Raw genomic sequence first — 17,927 nt, 5'->3', positions numbered from 1 at the left:
TTATAAATTTGTAAGGCTAAAAAACAAATCGCGAAAACCCGGCTCCGTCATACTCTTAGGATTGGCGCTCATATGACCTTATGCAGTTGCGAGCGCCGTAAAATCTCTAGGCCTACTTTAAAAAATACTCTTAGGAATTGTATAATTAAATGCTAACTTCGTTTCAGTTTTAAGAGTTGAAGAGTATAGATTCTTCAAAATGTGACGTAAAGCCCAGCGCTACCAGAATTACATGTAGCGTATTACGTTAGAGCCAAACCTCGTTATATCGCCACCAGTGACGTACTGTAAGAGAAGTAGCACGTCACTGATCGCCACCCTCGGGACGAGCATGACATTGGCCGAACGAACAGCGGGGCTAGCACTTCAACAAGGTTTTTCTGTTGTACGGGGGCTGTCCCATGAAAACCGGAAACGGTCCATAAAAGCAAAAATCTTTGTCCTATTATTTAAAAAATGAAACACATCATAGCTCAACATGTGCTTTATTTCTCAATGTAATCACCATCCCCTGGACGCATTTTTTCCATCGCTGGATCAGGGAGAAGATACCCTACCTAAAGAATTCTTCGTCAAGGGATTTCAACCAATCTTTCACGGCTTCCACGAGGTCTTGGTCGTCGGTGAATCGCTGTCCAGAAATATGGCGTTTCATTTGTCCAAAAAGGTGATAATCTGATTGAGCCAAGTCAAGACGGTGAGGGGTGTGTGGCAGAACTTCCCAGAAGCTATGGATCCAGTCCGCGTTTGCGGTGTGTGGCGTTCCGTTGTCAAGCTGCAAAATGACCCCGCTGGAGAACCGTCCCGGTCTTATTCGGCGTACGACCTCTCGACTCAGCTTATCAAGAGTCTGGCAGTATCTGTTAGCATTAACATTTTTTTTTGTCCTGGTTCCAGGATGTAAAGAAGCAGAACACCCTTAGCATCCCAGAAAACCGTGGTCATGAGTTTCTTCACTGATGGCTGAACTTTTAAACTTTTTTGGGGGAGATGAAGACGTGTGCTTCCAAACCATTGAATCCCTCTTCGTCTCAGGGGTCATGTGGTGAGTCCAAGTCTCATCACCAGTAAAAACGCTTCTCAGGAATGCTTCATCATATTGTTGGAGGTCTCCAGATGCGTTCATGACTCCCGTGACAGCTTGGCGACAACGAATCAACAAAGTCTGAGACCCTTCAACACGTTGCGTCTTGTGGTCAGCTGTCAGCTCTTTTGGGTTCCGTCGAACAGAGACCTTTCTATAGTGCAGCTCATCAAACACTATCCTATGGACAGTCCTCTTTGAAATGTTTAGCAGCTTGGAAATTTCGCGAATTTTTAGGCGCCTGTCTGTTTAAATGAATTCGTTAACGCGACTCCTGTTGTCCTCAGTCTTGGCAGAAAAACAAGGTCCCGGGTGAACTTTGTCATTGATATCCGTATACCCGGCTTTGAACTTACTACACCCCTCATATACCTGTAACTTTGCCATTACTTTCTCCCCATAAACTGACTTTATTTCAGTGTGTATTTCTATAGGTTTGAGACCTTTTGCAGTCAGAAACCGATAGACAGACCTCACTTCCACCCTTGACTAATTTTCCAAGGGGGTAGCCATCTTTGGAGAACTGCTGTGTTCGTTTGATTTGTGCGATGCTCATGGTGCTCAATTGGGAAATTCCTAAATGATTGTTTTACAAGTGTGCATTTACAGGATGTGAAAATATTGAATAGTTTTCAAATTACAGCCAAATTCTGGTCTTCCGTGGGACGGCCCTCGTATTATAGCCCCGACTGCCCAACACCAACGAGCATGATTCTGCTGTGAAATCTGTGTTTGAAAACTGCCTTTTTGTTCGTGATATACATGTATTCAAAGTCAGGTCTTCTCTCTCTCTGTTGTCTTTCTCGTGGGAGAAGGATTATCAAGTAGCCAACCAGTAGGTGTTGTGCATTGGGTGTACCTCTGGCGGCAGGGCGGGGCAAATTTACCTTAAGTTGAGGACTGTACAACTCAGACAGTCGGTAGACGGAGTGTGAAGGCGAAAATACTGTTTATACAGGCGCCCCTTTCCATACACAGGCAAAACTTGGTGTCAAGTGGTTCTGACGGAATAACAGGGACCGGTACGAGGAGGTTTGACTGTAGGCCTATATATATAGCACGTCTCCTAAGTAATCTAGACTGTCGATCAGGACGTAAAAACATCTAATAACAATAACTATTATTTATATAGCACGTATTTCTACTCAACAGCACACTGGATGCACTTTAACTTTAAAATCTAGATATATATTACTCCAACAGTCGACTTCCTATGAGGCATACAGTGCAAACAGCCAATTAAGCGCCCAAACACTAACAAAATCGCTCCCTGTTTATAGCCGTGTACACATTCACCTGGGTAAAGGGATTATAATTTGTGTCAAGTACCTTTCCTAAAGACACTATTTCAGGTCCCTGACAGGGTTTGAAACCAGAATCTTTTAGCTGCGAGCCCAAAAGCCTAACCACTGGACCACCTGCAATTTAAGAAAAAATTGAAGGAATTTCATTCACTTACACATGCAGTTCCAGACGAACACTTAGGAGATTTACAAAGCTTTCCTACGTATGTTTTACACCAGTGCTTGTCAAAGTTCTGAGACTCTTCAGACATTTATATAAAAGTGAATATCTGTAGAATGAGGTGCATCACACAATTTTGATGGTCAAGTAGTAGCATTATTACTCAATAACGAATTTGAATTCAAAACATTTTTAAAAAATTAATGAAAATATTGCACGATAGTATTTTTCCTTCTCCTGAAGAAGCTCACTTAGGATATACCACAGTGCTATTTCTTGTTCACGATATTGGACTATTTGGGTGTGCATCATAGTACCACATGTTGAGGACAGTAAAATTTGACAGAGCACCTTGCATCTTGAGATATTCATGTAGGCTACAGAAAACTGTGTACAATTGACAGCTGTGTGAAAGCAGGCAGAACATTTTGAAGAGTATTGAAGACGAGTTGCAGACATTACTACATTAGACCTCGTTTAATTTAGCTTTAGTAAGCCTTTATATGGTACTTGAAACCCAATAAGGTCATATATATGTGCAAAAGATTAGAAGGGATACTAGAGAGTAACATACAAAGAAAAGAAAGAAGAGAGATAAATAAGGACAATAGATGTTTGAGCTTGATAGGAAAGAAAGAGCAAACCACACCAGAGCAACTGCCAATCACTCACTAAAACATAAGTAACCCTGAAGCTCTGAAAGAGAAGTAAAGAACCCTAGATCACAACAGTTAACGCACCACTCTTGTACAAAAACTTTTATTGACATACAAACAACAATGTGAATGATAAGGATAACATGTATGAGAAAAAAGATGAGATTTCTCTCTCATTGGAGATATTAACATAAGAAATAACAATACCTCAACAAAGAAGTCAAGTATCATGGCTTTAGAAAAATTGCTGAAATAAAAAACAGAGCACCAACCTGTCTGCAATAGTAACACAATGAACATTGTACAGAAATAGCCTTCTATTACTTGGTCCCAGTCATGAGAAAACTATATGTGTACTGCAAATCTCTGCTGGTAAATACATAATGAAGGCCAACACGTGGATGTGAATGCTGGCTGAAACTGAAATGTTACAGTACATAGATTTCAATCAGTTTAGCTTTCTGTATTTAACAAATGCACTTTCTAATTTTAAAAAAGTACACTTTCTTTGCAAAAGTGCCATAAAATTGCCAGTTCCCCCGAACTTTCACAACAAATACAAGTCATTGTGTATCAGAGAAGCGGAGGAAGTAACGTTCGAGCAGTCAAGTCCTCAGACAGTCTGTTAACTCAAGTAGTAGAAACTTTGGCAGCCATTCCGTCATCATTCACACCGTTGTAGAAAAAGAAGCAGTTGAGTGGAGCGTCCTTCTGCGAAACGGCCTGAAACGTGGCAATAACATGAATAAATGAATGGGCTTCATTAGTAAAACTGTCACAGGCAGATAAAATATCTAAATGACAAACAGTAGGAATCGGACCCCCCTCTGAAAACTCATTAGTATGCTGCCATATTAGGTAATGGCACAATAGCTGATTAAGTGAGCTGGCTATTGCTAACAAATAATGTACACAGTACTGATGAACTAGCTTAACCGTATTTATGCCACTGTGCTTTCCCACAATGCATACATGTTAATGAAAAAATTAGTACAGTAGTCTCCACCTAAATGCACAGTGCTTGGGAGGGCTCCTTTGCGTGCGTTTATACGGAGCGTGCCTTTACATGAACCTGTGCAAAGGGAGGAAGGAACACAATCACCTAATTGCCTTGATATTCTAGTGACATCCCTTGAAGAGTGGGGGTCACTTTAGCCGATAATGTGACCACACGTGACTGTTTTGTGAAGGATTACCCGACTGCGGTTATGAATACAAAGGTGTTGAATGGGGGTGAGGGGTGGGGGGAGAAAGACAAGATTCAATGTAATGAGATGCATCATAGAATGTTGGGAACAGAACAGATCAGATAAGAAGAAACTGTCAGTGATAAATGTAGTCATAGGGATGACCGCTCAACCACATGGCTTTCCCAGCGACCACCCTCAAGGGTAAATTCATGGATGACATCAGAATCATAAATGTACTTTCCAAGAGATTTTTTTGTTGTGATTCGGTGAACAACTACGTTATCAGTTCTTCAAACTCAGCTGATTAGGCCTACTTGACTAATCTTTAATCATATTGAGGCCTATCCGTTGTTCTACAGCATTCACGCCTGTTGCACATCATAAACCTTGGTCTAACAAAACATTACATGCAGTCACTCAAACACCAGTCAGAAACCTTTTCTCAAAGACATATTTCAAGTGACCAATCAAAAGACATTTTCAGTCCACCAACCCCCAACATATCACCAACCAGTCCTAGACCTATGTGTCCGTCGAAAGTTCAGAGAGAAAACTCTGTCCATTACTTGCTTAGTTTTGCGCGAGGGGCAGTCTCGTAAAATATCCTGTTGTCAAGGCTTTTCTTATATACAAGCTGTGCAGGTTATAGTGAAAATTTCCCATGTTGAGCTTTACCTGTCGTGTGTTTCGTGGACCGAAGCGTGCTTTTAGAGGGAGTGACAGTGCGTTTGTACGTCTAAATGATATAGTAAAAAACTCGTCATAAGACAAGCATGCATTCTTTTGCATGGCATGTGTTTAGGTGGAGACTACTGTATGATTTAAAAATCAAGATTAAAACTTCTCAAAAAAGCTCCCAAAGGTCCAATAATGATATAATTACTGAAAGGTAATTGTTGGACGAAGTATGCTTTTTGTTTTGTCTGAAAAATCAAAATAAGCAAAAGTAAACAAGCTTTCATTATAGAAATAAGGTCAGTTATTGTTTGTTCTATGTCTTTAGCTGAAATCTATTACTCCAGTAAATAAAGAAAGGAACACTTTGAAGAAAATTCCCTGTACAACACCTGGCTGTTAAGAAATAGGTTGAAAAAGACCCACCAAAAAATCTTGATCTCACTCACACTTAAATAGTTATAGTATGACAACCAAGTCTTTTACCACACAGCACGCCATAGTCGTCACAGCATGCAAAACACAGACATCTTCTTAAAACTTCCATAGGAAATTATACGAATTATCAGTCATTACTTTGAATCTGAGAAAGCTTAAGTGTTGACCAGAAAGGTGGCTACTAACCTTAATGATTTCTTGAGCAAGAACTCCCCCTACCACGGCACAGACAGGACTCAGCTCTCCAAAGCCAAAACTGAAATAAAAGAAAATATAAATAAATTCTTAAAGAAAATACTTTGATTTTGAAAATAAAATTATGAGGCCATAATTTTTTATTGTTTAAAAACATGTTTTGGGAAATAAAAAAAGCAGAATATCAAAAATAATTTTGAAATAGTGATAGCGAACCACAAATACAAGTCATAAACATAATCATGTAAAGAACATATGAGGGTGTGCCCAAAGAAAGGTACAAAAAGTCGGATTTTGACCATTTTGAGTTGAGGGTTGCACCTTATAGAAAATTCAATGATGAAAACAGTGGTTTTTGAATTTTTGAGATATCTCAAGTATTTTTTTTAGATATTGCGCATTTCGCGAAGTGGGTATAAAGATCTAATTTTGAGAAAATTAGCTTTTAATGTATTTTTTTCATGGAAAATTCATTTCCAATTTGACATTCAGTCAGTGGCGGTGGGTGGACCAAAATTTGGGTGGGGCTTAGGTTGCTTCCAGTAATAAGACCTAAACACTGATGATTTTTCTATATTCACGGTGAGCCACGGCATTTTGAAAACCATTCAAACGAGAAGAGTTACCTTTGTTTTCCATCTCTTTCTTTTTAGTTAAATTCTTGTTGATGGTGGGGACAAAGCCAATTCACCTCCAAATTTCCTCAAATTAATTTTCACATGATGAAAAAAATCGCTTTTAAAGTAGTTTGGTCAGATTTATAACAGTTAAATCTCAGCGGCACAAACACAAACATGCACACACAGCACTTCAAACATGATTACTTCTATGAGCTAGATTAGGCAGAGTAGTCAAGGAAGTTGAACGCACCCAACAAAGAACCAATGAGCGCATAGGTATCTGTGTCAGTGGGGGAAAGTGTGTCGTAAACTTTCACCCCATTGTCAGGGCTAGGAGAGCGTGAGCCCTCAGTACAGTGTTCTTTTTTCAAGCCTTTTACCTTGTTTACAAGAAAAGTTTCAGTAAGGACGGACTGTGGTAAAGGGCTCATCCTTTGCTGAGCCCCAAAGACATTTGATTGGCTGCTGGGTTACTAGTTGTAAGCGGTGACAACAGTGATTGGATAAACGAGCAAGCTGCCAAGTAGATCACGCTGTGTTCATTGAACGCGGTCATAACGGTTTCAACTGCTTATTTCATTATGGAGAAACTTTCATTTACTTTGGGGGATAGAGTAGGGGTTGGTGGGTGGGGAGGGGGAAGGGGCTCAAGCCCGTGAGCCTTTCACTACCCACCGCCACTGCATTCATTTGGCATCAATATCATGATTAGAATTCAATGGTAAAACATAGCAGGAAAGAGAAAACATGCTTCAAGAATAGATTTTAACACCTTCAAAAGCAGTATTTGTTATATCTTTTAAAAAATACCCTAGCCTTAAAATTATTCTAAATAAAATATTTAGAAGTCAAATCGTTGAAAACCCTTTTAACACATTGTTAAAAAATGGTTGAACTTTCATTTTTTTAATGGAAACACATTTAGGTCAAAAAGTGATTTTTTGTCATTATCAGCCTGTAGCTAAAAATTCTCTGTGGTAACTTTTTGTACCTTTCTATAGGCACACACACACATATCAACACAGACTGACATAGTCCAATGCATCTTAAATGGTCATTCACTTTGAATCAATTAACAAAATCCCCCCCCCCCCAAATAGTTATAATCAAAGATAAATAACAACATTGCAGAGCCTGCAGCCTCTTACTCGCAAAAGTCCTCTGGGATAACCTTGTCGGGAGCTCCTAGTTTATTCAGCACCTGGACACGAAGATTTTCCAGCTCTTTCCGGTCAGCCTCCTGACTGCGCAACGATGGGCGTCGGCCATTCAGCTCAACAAACTCTTGATACACTGGCCAAGACAAGAAGAACATCGTAGTGACCTGTTTACAGCACTTGCAACACAAATAGGTCAATTAAGTGCTGAAAATTAGAGTTGTTACTATAGCGCAACATTCAAAGCCACTAAGAATAACTCTCTTTTTCTTGTTTACTTTGAAAAAACAATTTCAATGCCAACTTATTTCAAAGACAATGACGGTACTTCAGTTAAGAATGAAAAACTTGTTTTAACTAAAAATACCAGATTCCTGATACTGTGACCTCAAACCTGATTTCTTCCCTGACCCACTTTCTCTCATTCCCTTTCTATCTTTTATGTTAATATACTTGTTGAAAGCAAAACTAGAACAGAAACATTAACATAGCAAAACATGAACAACTCCAGAAAGAGTGTCCATCTAGAAGTTCAAAAATGAAACCAACGACACCAAAGATTTAATTGCATGTCTAATTCACAGGGAAAGCCAAGAGAAAAATACAGAGATAGTTAAAGAGCTAGTCTTTGGGATGTAACTACCAGACCAGTATAAGTGGATTTAACTTCATCTAAACGAATCTTGACAAATTACTGAGGTACACAAAGCAATTTTTGTAAAAGAAATTCTACAGGCAATGAAATGATAAAACATTCATAGCACAAGATCAAGAATTCAAGAAAAACTATATGGTACCTTCCATCAAATTTTGAACAGTCTATTCAAATGAAACTATCATGCATACACATCTTCAGGTAACACATGATACACTGGAATCCTCTTTATCTACAAATAGAGCACATTACTGCACACAATATCTATCTTCACATAATGAGTAATAGTGACTGTGACAGCAGCATTGATATTCAATGCCTGGCAGGGTGAATAATCTGAACTTGATCAGCTATGTTGCCTGTCATCTGTTTACCTCTCAGGATGAAAAAAGCAGTTGGGGTTAAACGAAGTTTTTTCTTCATCCCAGGGATATCACTATCCCATTTGAATGCCAGCTCGTCTTCTAACCTGGAGAACACCATACTCTGAAATACCAAGATTCACAAGTGAGTAAGACAGAAGCAGCAAAACAACACTGGCACATCTTATTAAGATTAAGAGGCCAAGTCTGACAGGGCAAAAATGAACAGCACAAAATGGCTTACAGAACGACATATCCAGGAATTAACATCAGTGCCTTTCCACTGTATGTAAAATCATCACATCAAAATACTAGCAAGATGTAACATCTTCTCCGCATATAATAACTACATTTCCATATATATACAATATAACACGGATTGCTCGAATTCGTTGGGATCGGCCTCGGTAGTACGAGGGATATGTGAACAGTGTTATGGCATCGGTTGTGTTAGAGATCAAGGGAAGCAACAAAGACTGGGTTGGAACAGAGATTTTTCTTTTTTCGGCCATTTTCCTAGGTCAGATAGGTTAGATCTATGCCTATTGACTTAAATTTGAAATTAAAGAGAATATGAAATTGACAGACTGAAAATAAGAAACACGATGAGCAACGCATTTGAGTTCGATCGGTAATAAGGTCACAGGTACCAAGATAGTTTAACGGGTCAGTCAGTGTGAGCGGTCTTTAGTCTGCATTAATTGAACGGTGTCTTTTCAAATTTTTCAAGACATAAACAATTTGACAAGATAAGAATATCACAACTGTAATCAACAAAACAATGACTAAACAATGCAGCCCTGCCTTGCCTCTCCCACGAAACCCACAGTCTTTTACAAAGAGGGGTGGGGCAGCCGATCGTGTGATGCACAACCCCTCCTCTTGTCTGCTCCACACAAGCCTAGCTAGGCCTAGGATCTAGGCACGTGCAGAGGGCATGCATGTCGAGTAGTGTGCTAAAAAAAAGCACAGCTAGCTGCTTCAGCGGAAGGGGGGGGGGGGGGGGGGGTACTTTACGACCTTGCCTTTTCTATTTTTATAATAATAATAATAATAATAATTTTTTGTCTCAACTGCACCTCAAAGGACACTGACTTTAGACCTCTATGGCGGCATAATAGTTCAACTATTCCACGTTGAAGCAATTTTCTTACAAAGATAAAGAAGAAGAAAAAAGGGGACTGAAGGCACAGTTTGACGTACGTGTCATTTTGAGTAATCTGTGTTCGACCTATCTGGGTTATACTGTATGTCCAGTAGCTAGCTAATGAACTTCCTTGTGACCCATGAAGCCACAAGTTACTTTTCCTGGCCATGAGCCATGTCCTGACATTCAAATGTAAAGAGCCAAATTGAAAGTTAGACACGTAAAGTAGAGCAAAACTTTGGTGCATTCTTGAATTTGTTATACATGCAGAGCAATTAGATATTTAAGAATACTGATTTGAATTACACCAAAAGATGCAACCCGACACCAATGATGCAAGGAGCACTACTGTTACAAGCAGGATAATGTCTCAAATTTTTTATTGCTAACGGAAAGTATACCAAATATATTATTGTTCACACTTGTTCAGCCGGTCAGATTTTTCACCCTTTAGTCCAGCACTTTTACGGTTATTTCCCCTGACCGAGCAGTTCAAATGCAGCAAGGGAGTAATTATTGTAACATAAGGTGTCTTCACAGCTGACTCATTTAGACTAATAAACAAGAGAGTACGGCGTTATATTTACTACCTGTTCCTCATGATGGTGGTTTGCTACCACACACAACTCCAGTCATGACTTTTGTTCCCCTGGGAGGCTAAACATGGGTTGCCGAGGCCAAGATTTATACGGCCCTCCCATGCTCCTAAATGGCCACAAAGCCAACCTTCGTGAAGGAATTGTGAGTCCCACAGAGTTTTCCCAGTGTTTTGGTAAAGACAACGTTGTTGATTCTCCTCTGCTTTACTTCACCTCTCAACAAGTTTAAAAGGGACCTTACATATTCACCGTTTGGACGTTTGAAAACTGGTAAGTAAAAAGCAGTTACTAGCTCCCTCGTGTTATTGTTTTAAATTAGTTATTCTTTAAAATGAGCACAATATAAACAAAACACACTTTATTACTCCATTGTCTTATTATTCTGATGAATAGTTGATAGTATTAGAGCATGAGAGAAAGCTGTGTTACAATTAATGTTATTATTAATATGAGGAGACTGAAATCCTTTATCTACGTGGTTTTGTCATACCTGTATAAATTACTATGACAGAAAGAAGTAAATACAATATATGAACAAGATTAGATTTTTGGCTCCACCTTTATTGAAAGTATCAACCCTTCTTTTTGCTTCTTATCTAAATGGTGTACACAGACACTGATAGTTGCCTACTTTTTGCTTTTTACAGATACCAGGTCTCCAGTATGCATACTTTTGGAGAACACATGGATAATCTCCAGTCTTTATGTCGATTTTGTGGCAGCAAGATAGGGGCAAAATCTTCCAAGCCTAAGGACTGTAGTGCCTCAGGGATTCTATCTGGACAGTTTACGCCATCAACGTACAGGATGACGTTCCTGGCCAGCACCCAAGCAAGATGTGTCAGACGTGCTACAGGACAATGCTCAGTTATTGGAAAAAAAGATTATATTAATGATGGCTGACATGCCTGCAAAGAGAGCTAGAGAAATCTCTTGGGAGCCCTACAACAGTGAGTGTTACCAATGTAGTACATGTAGAATGTCTCAGAAAAAAGGGATAGGGGGTCGCAAAAAGAAGCCAGATTTTTCACACAATGAAACATTTTTACTTTACAACTTAAGCCAGGATAATATATTTAGTTCTCTTTATGATAATAGCACTATCAGCTTTTTACCCAAGATGAACAAACAAGAAAAATGTCATTTTAGTCTGCGGAGCATGCCACCATCCTTTAAAGAAAAGTTTGAATATAGATTATTTTCGTCCTTTTTTACACACCATGTTGTCAAAACAAAGTGTAACCACTATTTTTGTGCGGTGTGTCTTTCAGCTATTTTAAAAATGTATATTTCAAATTCAGTGCCATGCCCCACCTGTGATATAACAAATAAAACTTGAATCAGCTGAGTCTATTTTACTTGGACAGCTTCATAATTTTAAAAAATCAAGGGCAATCTCATGTTTACATTCTGTAAGATATAAAGAGTATGTATCCCATTCTTGCTGTCTGGGTGAATCTACATCAACATCCCAAGCTAATACTGATATAATGTCAAAATCAGAGGACTTTTCTTTTCATTCAAGTTCAACAGCTCCTGGTTATGACTTTTTGTTAACTAGTACCCCACATAACAAAAATGAAATGTGGACGCAAGTATTTCTCCTTTCAAGATCAACACATCTGTTTCAGTTGAATCTGTAGTTTCACCATTATATGTAGATGCAAGTACATCACCCTTGAAAAGCAACGCATTGGTTTTGCTTGAATTTATGACAGAATGTAATTTACTGGAGAAATCTGTACTTGAACTACTAGACAGTGAGCAGGCCATTTATTCACGTCTTACAAAGCGTAAAATTAATACAGAGGATGGTGATATGTTAGTTTTCCGAACAAGGGGACAACCATTGTGCTTCACACACTAAACTTAGTAAAGCCTCGTACAAAATCACTACTTGCTAGGTCGCCATTTAAGAAGTAAAGGTCAAACAAACTAGCTAAAATTAGGACTTTGATTTGAGGGGATAAAGATTCAGGTAAAATACAACACATCACAGATTTAAAAACCATCAGAAAAGCAGGCAGATGTCAGCGAGGCAGAAAGTCTTACAGTAGCAAACTTGTCAAGTGTCTGTGGTATTTCTTTCAAAACACACACAAATCTTTCTTGGACTCAGTACAGAAAAGCAACAAAATTTCTCAAAGACAAATTAACATTCCAGTCAGAATTATACTTATTTCAGGATATTTTCTGGAATATTTTCCCATGCTCAAAATATTGTGTCCATTACTTGTCTTTTATTTCTATGTCCGCTCAGTTTATTATTGCTGTACAAATGCTATTTATACGAGTATTCGGAGTGAAGTCTGAAGCTTTCTTTTATCATATAGTTCTGCCAGTCTTTCGTGTGCAATATTCTATGTCAGCAATAGAATAATTTATACTGAAATTGGAACAGTTTGCATAATGAAATAAATATTTTAATTTATTTTGTTTTGTCTTCTTGTTATTACCATTAATGTGATCCATTTTGGAGTTTGTGTATGTGTGTGAAGAGCTCTTATAAACTCTGGGTCAAACTTCTTAGCATTAGGTACCAGATACCTCAAGCAATGTGCCATCTGGTATCACTTCCACTGAAGGATGGACCCCGTAAACTACAGGGAAGTTGAGATAACAATCACAAGGTAATAAATCTCAGACCTTGTTCTAACTCTTTTCTTAACCCTGGTAGCTTCAGCCCATTCTCCTTTCCTTTAATTTCTTTACTGCAAAGGCACAACGTGGTTGGGAAAAGAGTTCTGGTCAGTGGAAGTCTAGACTTGGCAGGCTGAATACTTTCACTGAAATCTGAGCACAGGGGAGCTTCCCCCACTAGGGTCTCACACACAGTGATTGAGTAATGAACATAGTACTTGGGAAAACTATCCTTGTGACCCAGAAAACTCTGTAAAGAACAGAGGACACAATTGAAAACGAACAATTTCCCTGTAAAGTTAGCTGTCGAGGCACTGAATTTCTTTCTTGTATTAGAGCCACCGGGAACACCTAAAACCCCATACAACGACAAGAAGAGGAGAAGAGTAGATCTAAGAGCTTGGTTTAGTTTCTTTGAGACATAAAAAGAGTGAAACTATTGTAATAAATGTGTAAAGAGAGAAAATTATAAGATGGAAAGTGGCGGCCATTTTGTTTTTTTAGAAAAGAACAGGAAGTTCTGTATTGCCTCAGGGGCTCGATGGTTTGCCAGGTATGATAAACAAGGGAAATAACTAAAGAATCCAAACTGAACAAGTGTGTGTTCTTGAACCAAAGACAAAGATTTTCATTCCTGGCAATAACAATCAAAGCCTGACAGATGACTCAGACCTCTGAAGAGTAAGTACAGAAGCTTACTTTGGTTATATTAGTGAACTCACTTCTTTGGTAACAGTTGTCTCAGTCTCTTCTTCCTTGGATCCGTCTTCATCCTCCTTCGGCTTCTTTTTTTTTTCTTGTCTGGGAATATAAAGAAAAACAACAGGTGTAGATTCAAATAGTTCAAAATGTTTTCAGACACTTCATATTCAAAATACTGTCAAAGATTCTACATGATAAGATGATTCACTCAGCCAAAAAAGTGTTTGCAGAAGTCCGCGCATCGGTTCAGATGGCGCTGCAGTCTTTGTTTTGAAGCTCTCTTTTGTTTCTCCAGAAGAGGAATAGGAATAACACCCCCTTGCGCATCAGTGGTTCCGGTTTGTTCAGTGCGGAGTTTTGGGTTTATTTTATTATAATGACCTCTCGCCTCTCATTCTAAAGCCAAATTAAACGACGAAAAGTCGCCCCTTTCACCCGCAGAGGATTTTGGCCAACGTAACCATTTTAAAAAGGCATTATTCCGAAATTTTTATTCTAATTTATACAAAACTTGTTAGTTTCACTTTGATTTTTTCCCACACAAGTAGGGTAACTCTGTTTGCAAAGCTGACGTTTTTTCGAAGAGGGCGCCACTGGATTTTGAGGACACTTTTTAATTGGTTCAAAGAGAGGAGTGAACCATCTTGTTATACAGAATCTTTGATACTGTCCAACACCCCCCCCCCCCCCCAACAACAAAGCATTACATATCCTTGCAAATTAGATGATGATGTATAACTCAATGGAATATAAAGGGGAGTCCCAATGAATGTAGAAAATATACTATTATTAGAGAGGGTCCTTTGCCAAAAAGGCAATATCCTTGTCTCTTATGTCGCTGCTCAAATTTTGTTCCCATGCGGGAATCTTATTCAGGTCATTTGTGTGCAACAGCAAAAAATGTAACCATCAAATCATAAACACATATTGCTTTTTAAAAATACACCTCTTCTAACACAATCATACAAGAAAAAAAAACTTTATCAATGTGAACCCACTGACAGGCTTACTCATGCAAATATTCATGTGTGCCCAGATCAGCAAAGGAATAGCCGTAGAAGCCAAAAACATCGCCAGCAAAGAACTTGATATTGTTCTGGAAGCAAAGGCGATCCAGTCGACACATAAGGGTAGTGGAACAGCATGTGGCACAGATGACGTCAAACTGGGTGAAAAAGTTGTCATCTTTGTCTGCTGGGTTACTCTTGTCTGTGCTCACAGCTACCATAGGGTTGAGCAACTGTGCAGGAGCTGCTGATGCTTCTGCTCTCTATGAAAATTCACGAGAGGAAGAGATTAGGACAAAAGAACCAACTGTTTCTTTTGATAGACTAGGGTTGAAAAGTTTTGCACTTACACATAACCTAGGGGTTGATAACGAGAACAAACTTAATTAATATTGATTGATACATAGCTGATTTCACAGAAAGCTTGAATAAATTTAAAATAAAACAAATAATAATAATAGATAGTATAAGTTTTGCGCAAATCCTCGCTAAACAGCAAGCTCTATGCGCTTCACAATCTATACTATTACCCCAGCAGACCTGAGAGCATTCTGAAACAACCTCAATTTCCTGGGAAGCTTACAGTGCAAGCAGCCATTTATAGGCACTAAAACACTAACATACTGACAAGATCTTTTGCTGTCTATGGCCGGGTACCCATTCCCACCTGGGTGAAGTGGGGAAAATTGGTGTAAAGTACCTTTCCCAAGGACACAACGTTGGGCCCGCGGCTCGAACCCCCAAACCTGCAACCTCACGATTATGAGTCCGGTAGCCTAACCACATATAGAAAGATATGTGATCAAATAAAACAGTTTCTTCTATCCTACTTAAAAATAAAAAAATGCAAACTCATTCCTGCCCCCCCTCCCCTTTCAATAAAAAAAAGAGAAGAAAGAAAAGAATTGAGGGAAAAAAAAGGCCAGATGGTCACACACATCACACTTTCATTCATTGCACTACTACAACCACAAGAGTGTGTACTTTTTTTTCACACCATCACTCTATAACAGTGGTCAGCTGTAAGCTGTGCCCACCTTTCAATGTCAAAAGTCAGAACCTCACTGCCTCTACTATTGTCAAATAAAAATCAGCTACAAAGCAATAAATTTAGGAGCCTCAGAAAAGGACAGATATTAATACCTCCATCCAACCTTACATGGGCTAAAACGTGTATAAATACATACCATGCAGTAGTCTGTTATGATATGGAGATAGGCTTACAACTATAGAAGTAGGATGACGTAGAATGAACACTGTGACATTAAACATTTTTCAAACATAGAATACTTGAAATTTCATTTTTAATGTTGGTTATTTGCAACACAGATGTCTCATTCTTACGTTTTGACCAACTGGAGAGCTGGACACAAAAAACTGAGACATTTGGTCTTCCTCCTCAATCTGAAAGAAAATCGATAAGGACATTTATTAACTATGTCTTGCTACTGATTTCAGTCACAACTTATACACAATATATAGGGCCTGACAAATAATAATGGATATGAATGTCTGAGTAAAATGATTTCAAAGCCTTATGGTTAACTTTCAAAACCTTACAACTGGTTGACTTTTTTTTTTTTTGGGGGGGGGGGGGGGGGGGGAAGAGGTCTCAATTCATTTATGAGTTTTACTCGGCTTTTAGTGCGGAATACACTCATTAGAAGAGATGTATGTAAGTGCACCATTCAGAGAAGCATGAATTGGAAATATATCAATATATTCCAAGCAACAAAAAAAAGCCCCTTTAAAATTTAATTACAGAAAACAGCACAGACTGACAGACTTATTTGCTTGTAACTTTAATGAGCTTGAAGCACACTTTGTTAAATGTGCTTTCATTTTGTTGAAGCTTTCCTGATGTCATTGGTAGCTTGTGTCATCTTTTCTTTGCACATTGCACATTCTCTTCAGAGTAATTAAGTGTCAAGAACGAATAGAAGAATGTTGGGATTTTGGTCTATAAATATAAAAAGTTCATTACATATTATACATGAAGAAAAAAAAAGTAACAGCATTATTATTGTTCTGTCTTCTGCTTAGACCTAACATTATTTGTCCAACACAAATGGGCAAAAGAATGAAAAAAAGTGTTGGATATAGGAAAGATGTGGATATAATGTCAAAAGCAAATTTGAGTGTATGCTTTAGTTTTACATTGACTTCTTGAAAAAGTTATATGGATAGTTTTCTGTCTCTTTTTTTAGTGACAACTCATGTAAACACAGCTAAAGTATATGGAAAAGTAATTCAGCCACTGTGCGAAGCTACTCAGAGTTAAAAAATGAGTTTGTTTTCTAATCTGATGTAAAAACACTTTCAGAAATCTTCTTGCAGAAAATGAAAAGAGTCAGTATAGGTATTCATATGTGCAGTACCTCCTGAGGATCCATGAGTGTAATAGCCTTGATGCCAGAGAGAATGATGTTCTTGGCCACCTCTGCTCCCAGACCCTTCAGTCCAATAAGTAATACAGTGGCAGCTCGAAGTCTGGCAGGATGAAAGATGAAATTAATGTTCAAAAGATCTGTCTTTTATGTTAACAATGTTGTTGGTTTTATCATTCCTCTTTTCAAAGGCAAAAATTCAACGATAATTTGCAAAAAAGCGTTAAAATTTATTAATTGAATGTGTACAATAAAATGTATAAATTGTACTAAGAATAAAACATGGGAATATTACATTGTCAGCTTTTTTTTCATAGTGGCATTTGCATTTTATTGTTTGTTAAAGTTTATCTATGAAAAATTAAATAATAGACCTATAATTAGACTTGTCAAAATAAACTCTGAAATACTACAAGTCAGCATGTAAATCATATCTTGTTGCTGTGTCTTGCTAAACCATTGATTCAAGGGGGATGGTTGAGAGTTGCACTTTATGGGATTCTTGAGACTCACTATCTATCTTAATAGTGCGTTCATTAACCCTGAGACATGAGACTGCTGTGTAATGGGCTTAGTTGAAAATCAAAGCTGACATTAGGAACGTATAACTCCTGGAAACAAAAGGGTTAATTTTAAAAGAAAATTAAGGAGGAGAGGGGCCGTGCAGTTTCATTATCAGTTTAAGTCTAGATTCTAAGTGTAGTGCTGGTGTTGGTGTTGGCTTCTAGATCTTTGTTTACACTATGCTAGTTTTACGCCTGGGTACTACTTAAGAATGTGGGTCCCGTTTAATGATAACTAATGGAGTATGGGTTTTGGCTCTACCGAATATTACTTCTGGTTCTAAACTATTACTTTTTCACGGCATGCTGATATGGAGATCATATCTGACTGAAGCTTTGATGAGATTTCAGACAAGTCTAACAGGATGTCTTCATACCCCCCCCCC

General features: G+C 38.3%; 1 protein-coding gene across 1 annotated transcript in view; it reads right to left on the bottom strand.

Annotated features, from left to right (window-relative positions):
- Positions 1-3,291: 3,291 nt before the first annotated feature.
- LOC101854773 (SUMO-activating enzyme subunit 1) overlaps positions 3,292-17,927 on the bottom strand; it is an 18,320-nt gene continuing 3,684 nt past the window's right edge. Inside the window, exons 2-9 of the mRNA XM_005091153.3 lie at positions 16,970-17,081; positions 15,936-15,995; positions 14,595-14,854; positions 13,605-13,683; positions 8,509-8,620; positions 7,471-7,615; positions 5,694-5,763; positions 3,292-3,927 (exon numbers count right to left, since the gene is read on the bottom strand). Of these exons, the coding sequence (XP_005091210.1) occupies positions 3,835-3,927; positions 5,694-5,763; positions 7,471-7,615; positions 8,509-8,620; positions 13,605-13,683; positions 14,595-14,854; positions 15,936-15,995; positions 16,970-17,081 (931 nt within the window). The 3' untranslated portion in view covers positions 3,292-3,834. The remainder of the gene's footprint in view (positions 3,928-5,693; positions 5,764-7,470; positions 7,616-8,508; positions 8,621-13,604; positions 13,684-14,594; positions 14,855-15,935; positions 15,996-16,969; positions 17,082-17,927) is intronic.

The sequence above is a fragment of the Aplysia californica genome, unplaced genomic scaffold (assembly GCF_000002075.1).
Source record: "Aplysia californica isolate F4 #8 unplaced genomic scaffold, AplCal3.0 scaffold00026, whole genome shotgun sequence".
NCBI lineage: Eukaryota > Metazoa > Mollusca > Gastropoda > Aplysiida > Aplysiidae > Aplysia > Aplysia californica.
Note: the sequence above shows the minus strand (reverse complement) of the source record. Positions and strands in the feature narration are given on the sequence as shown.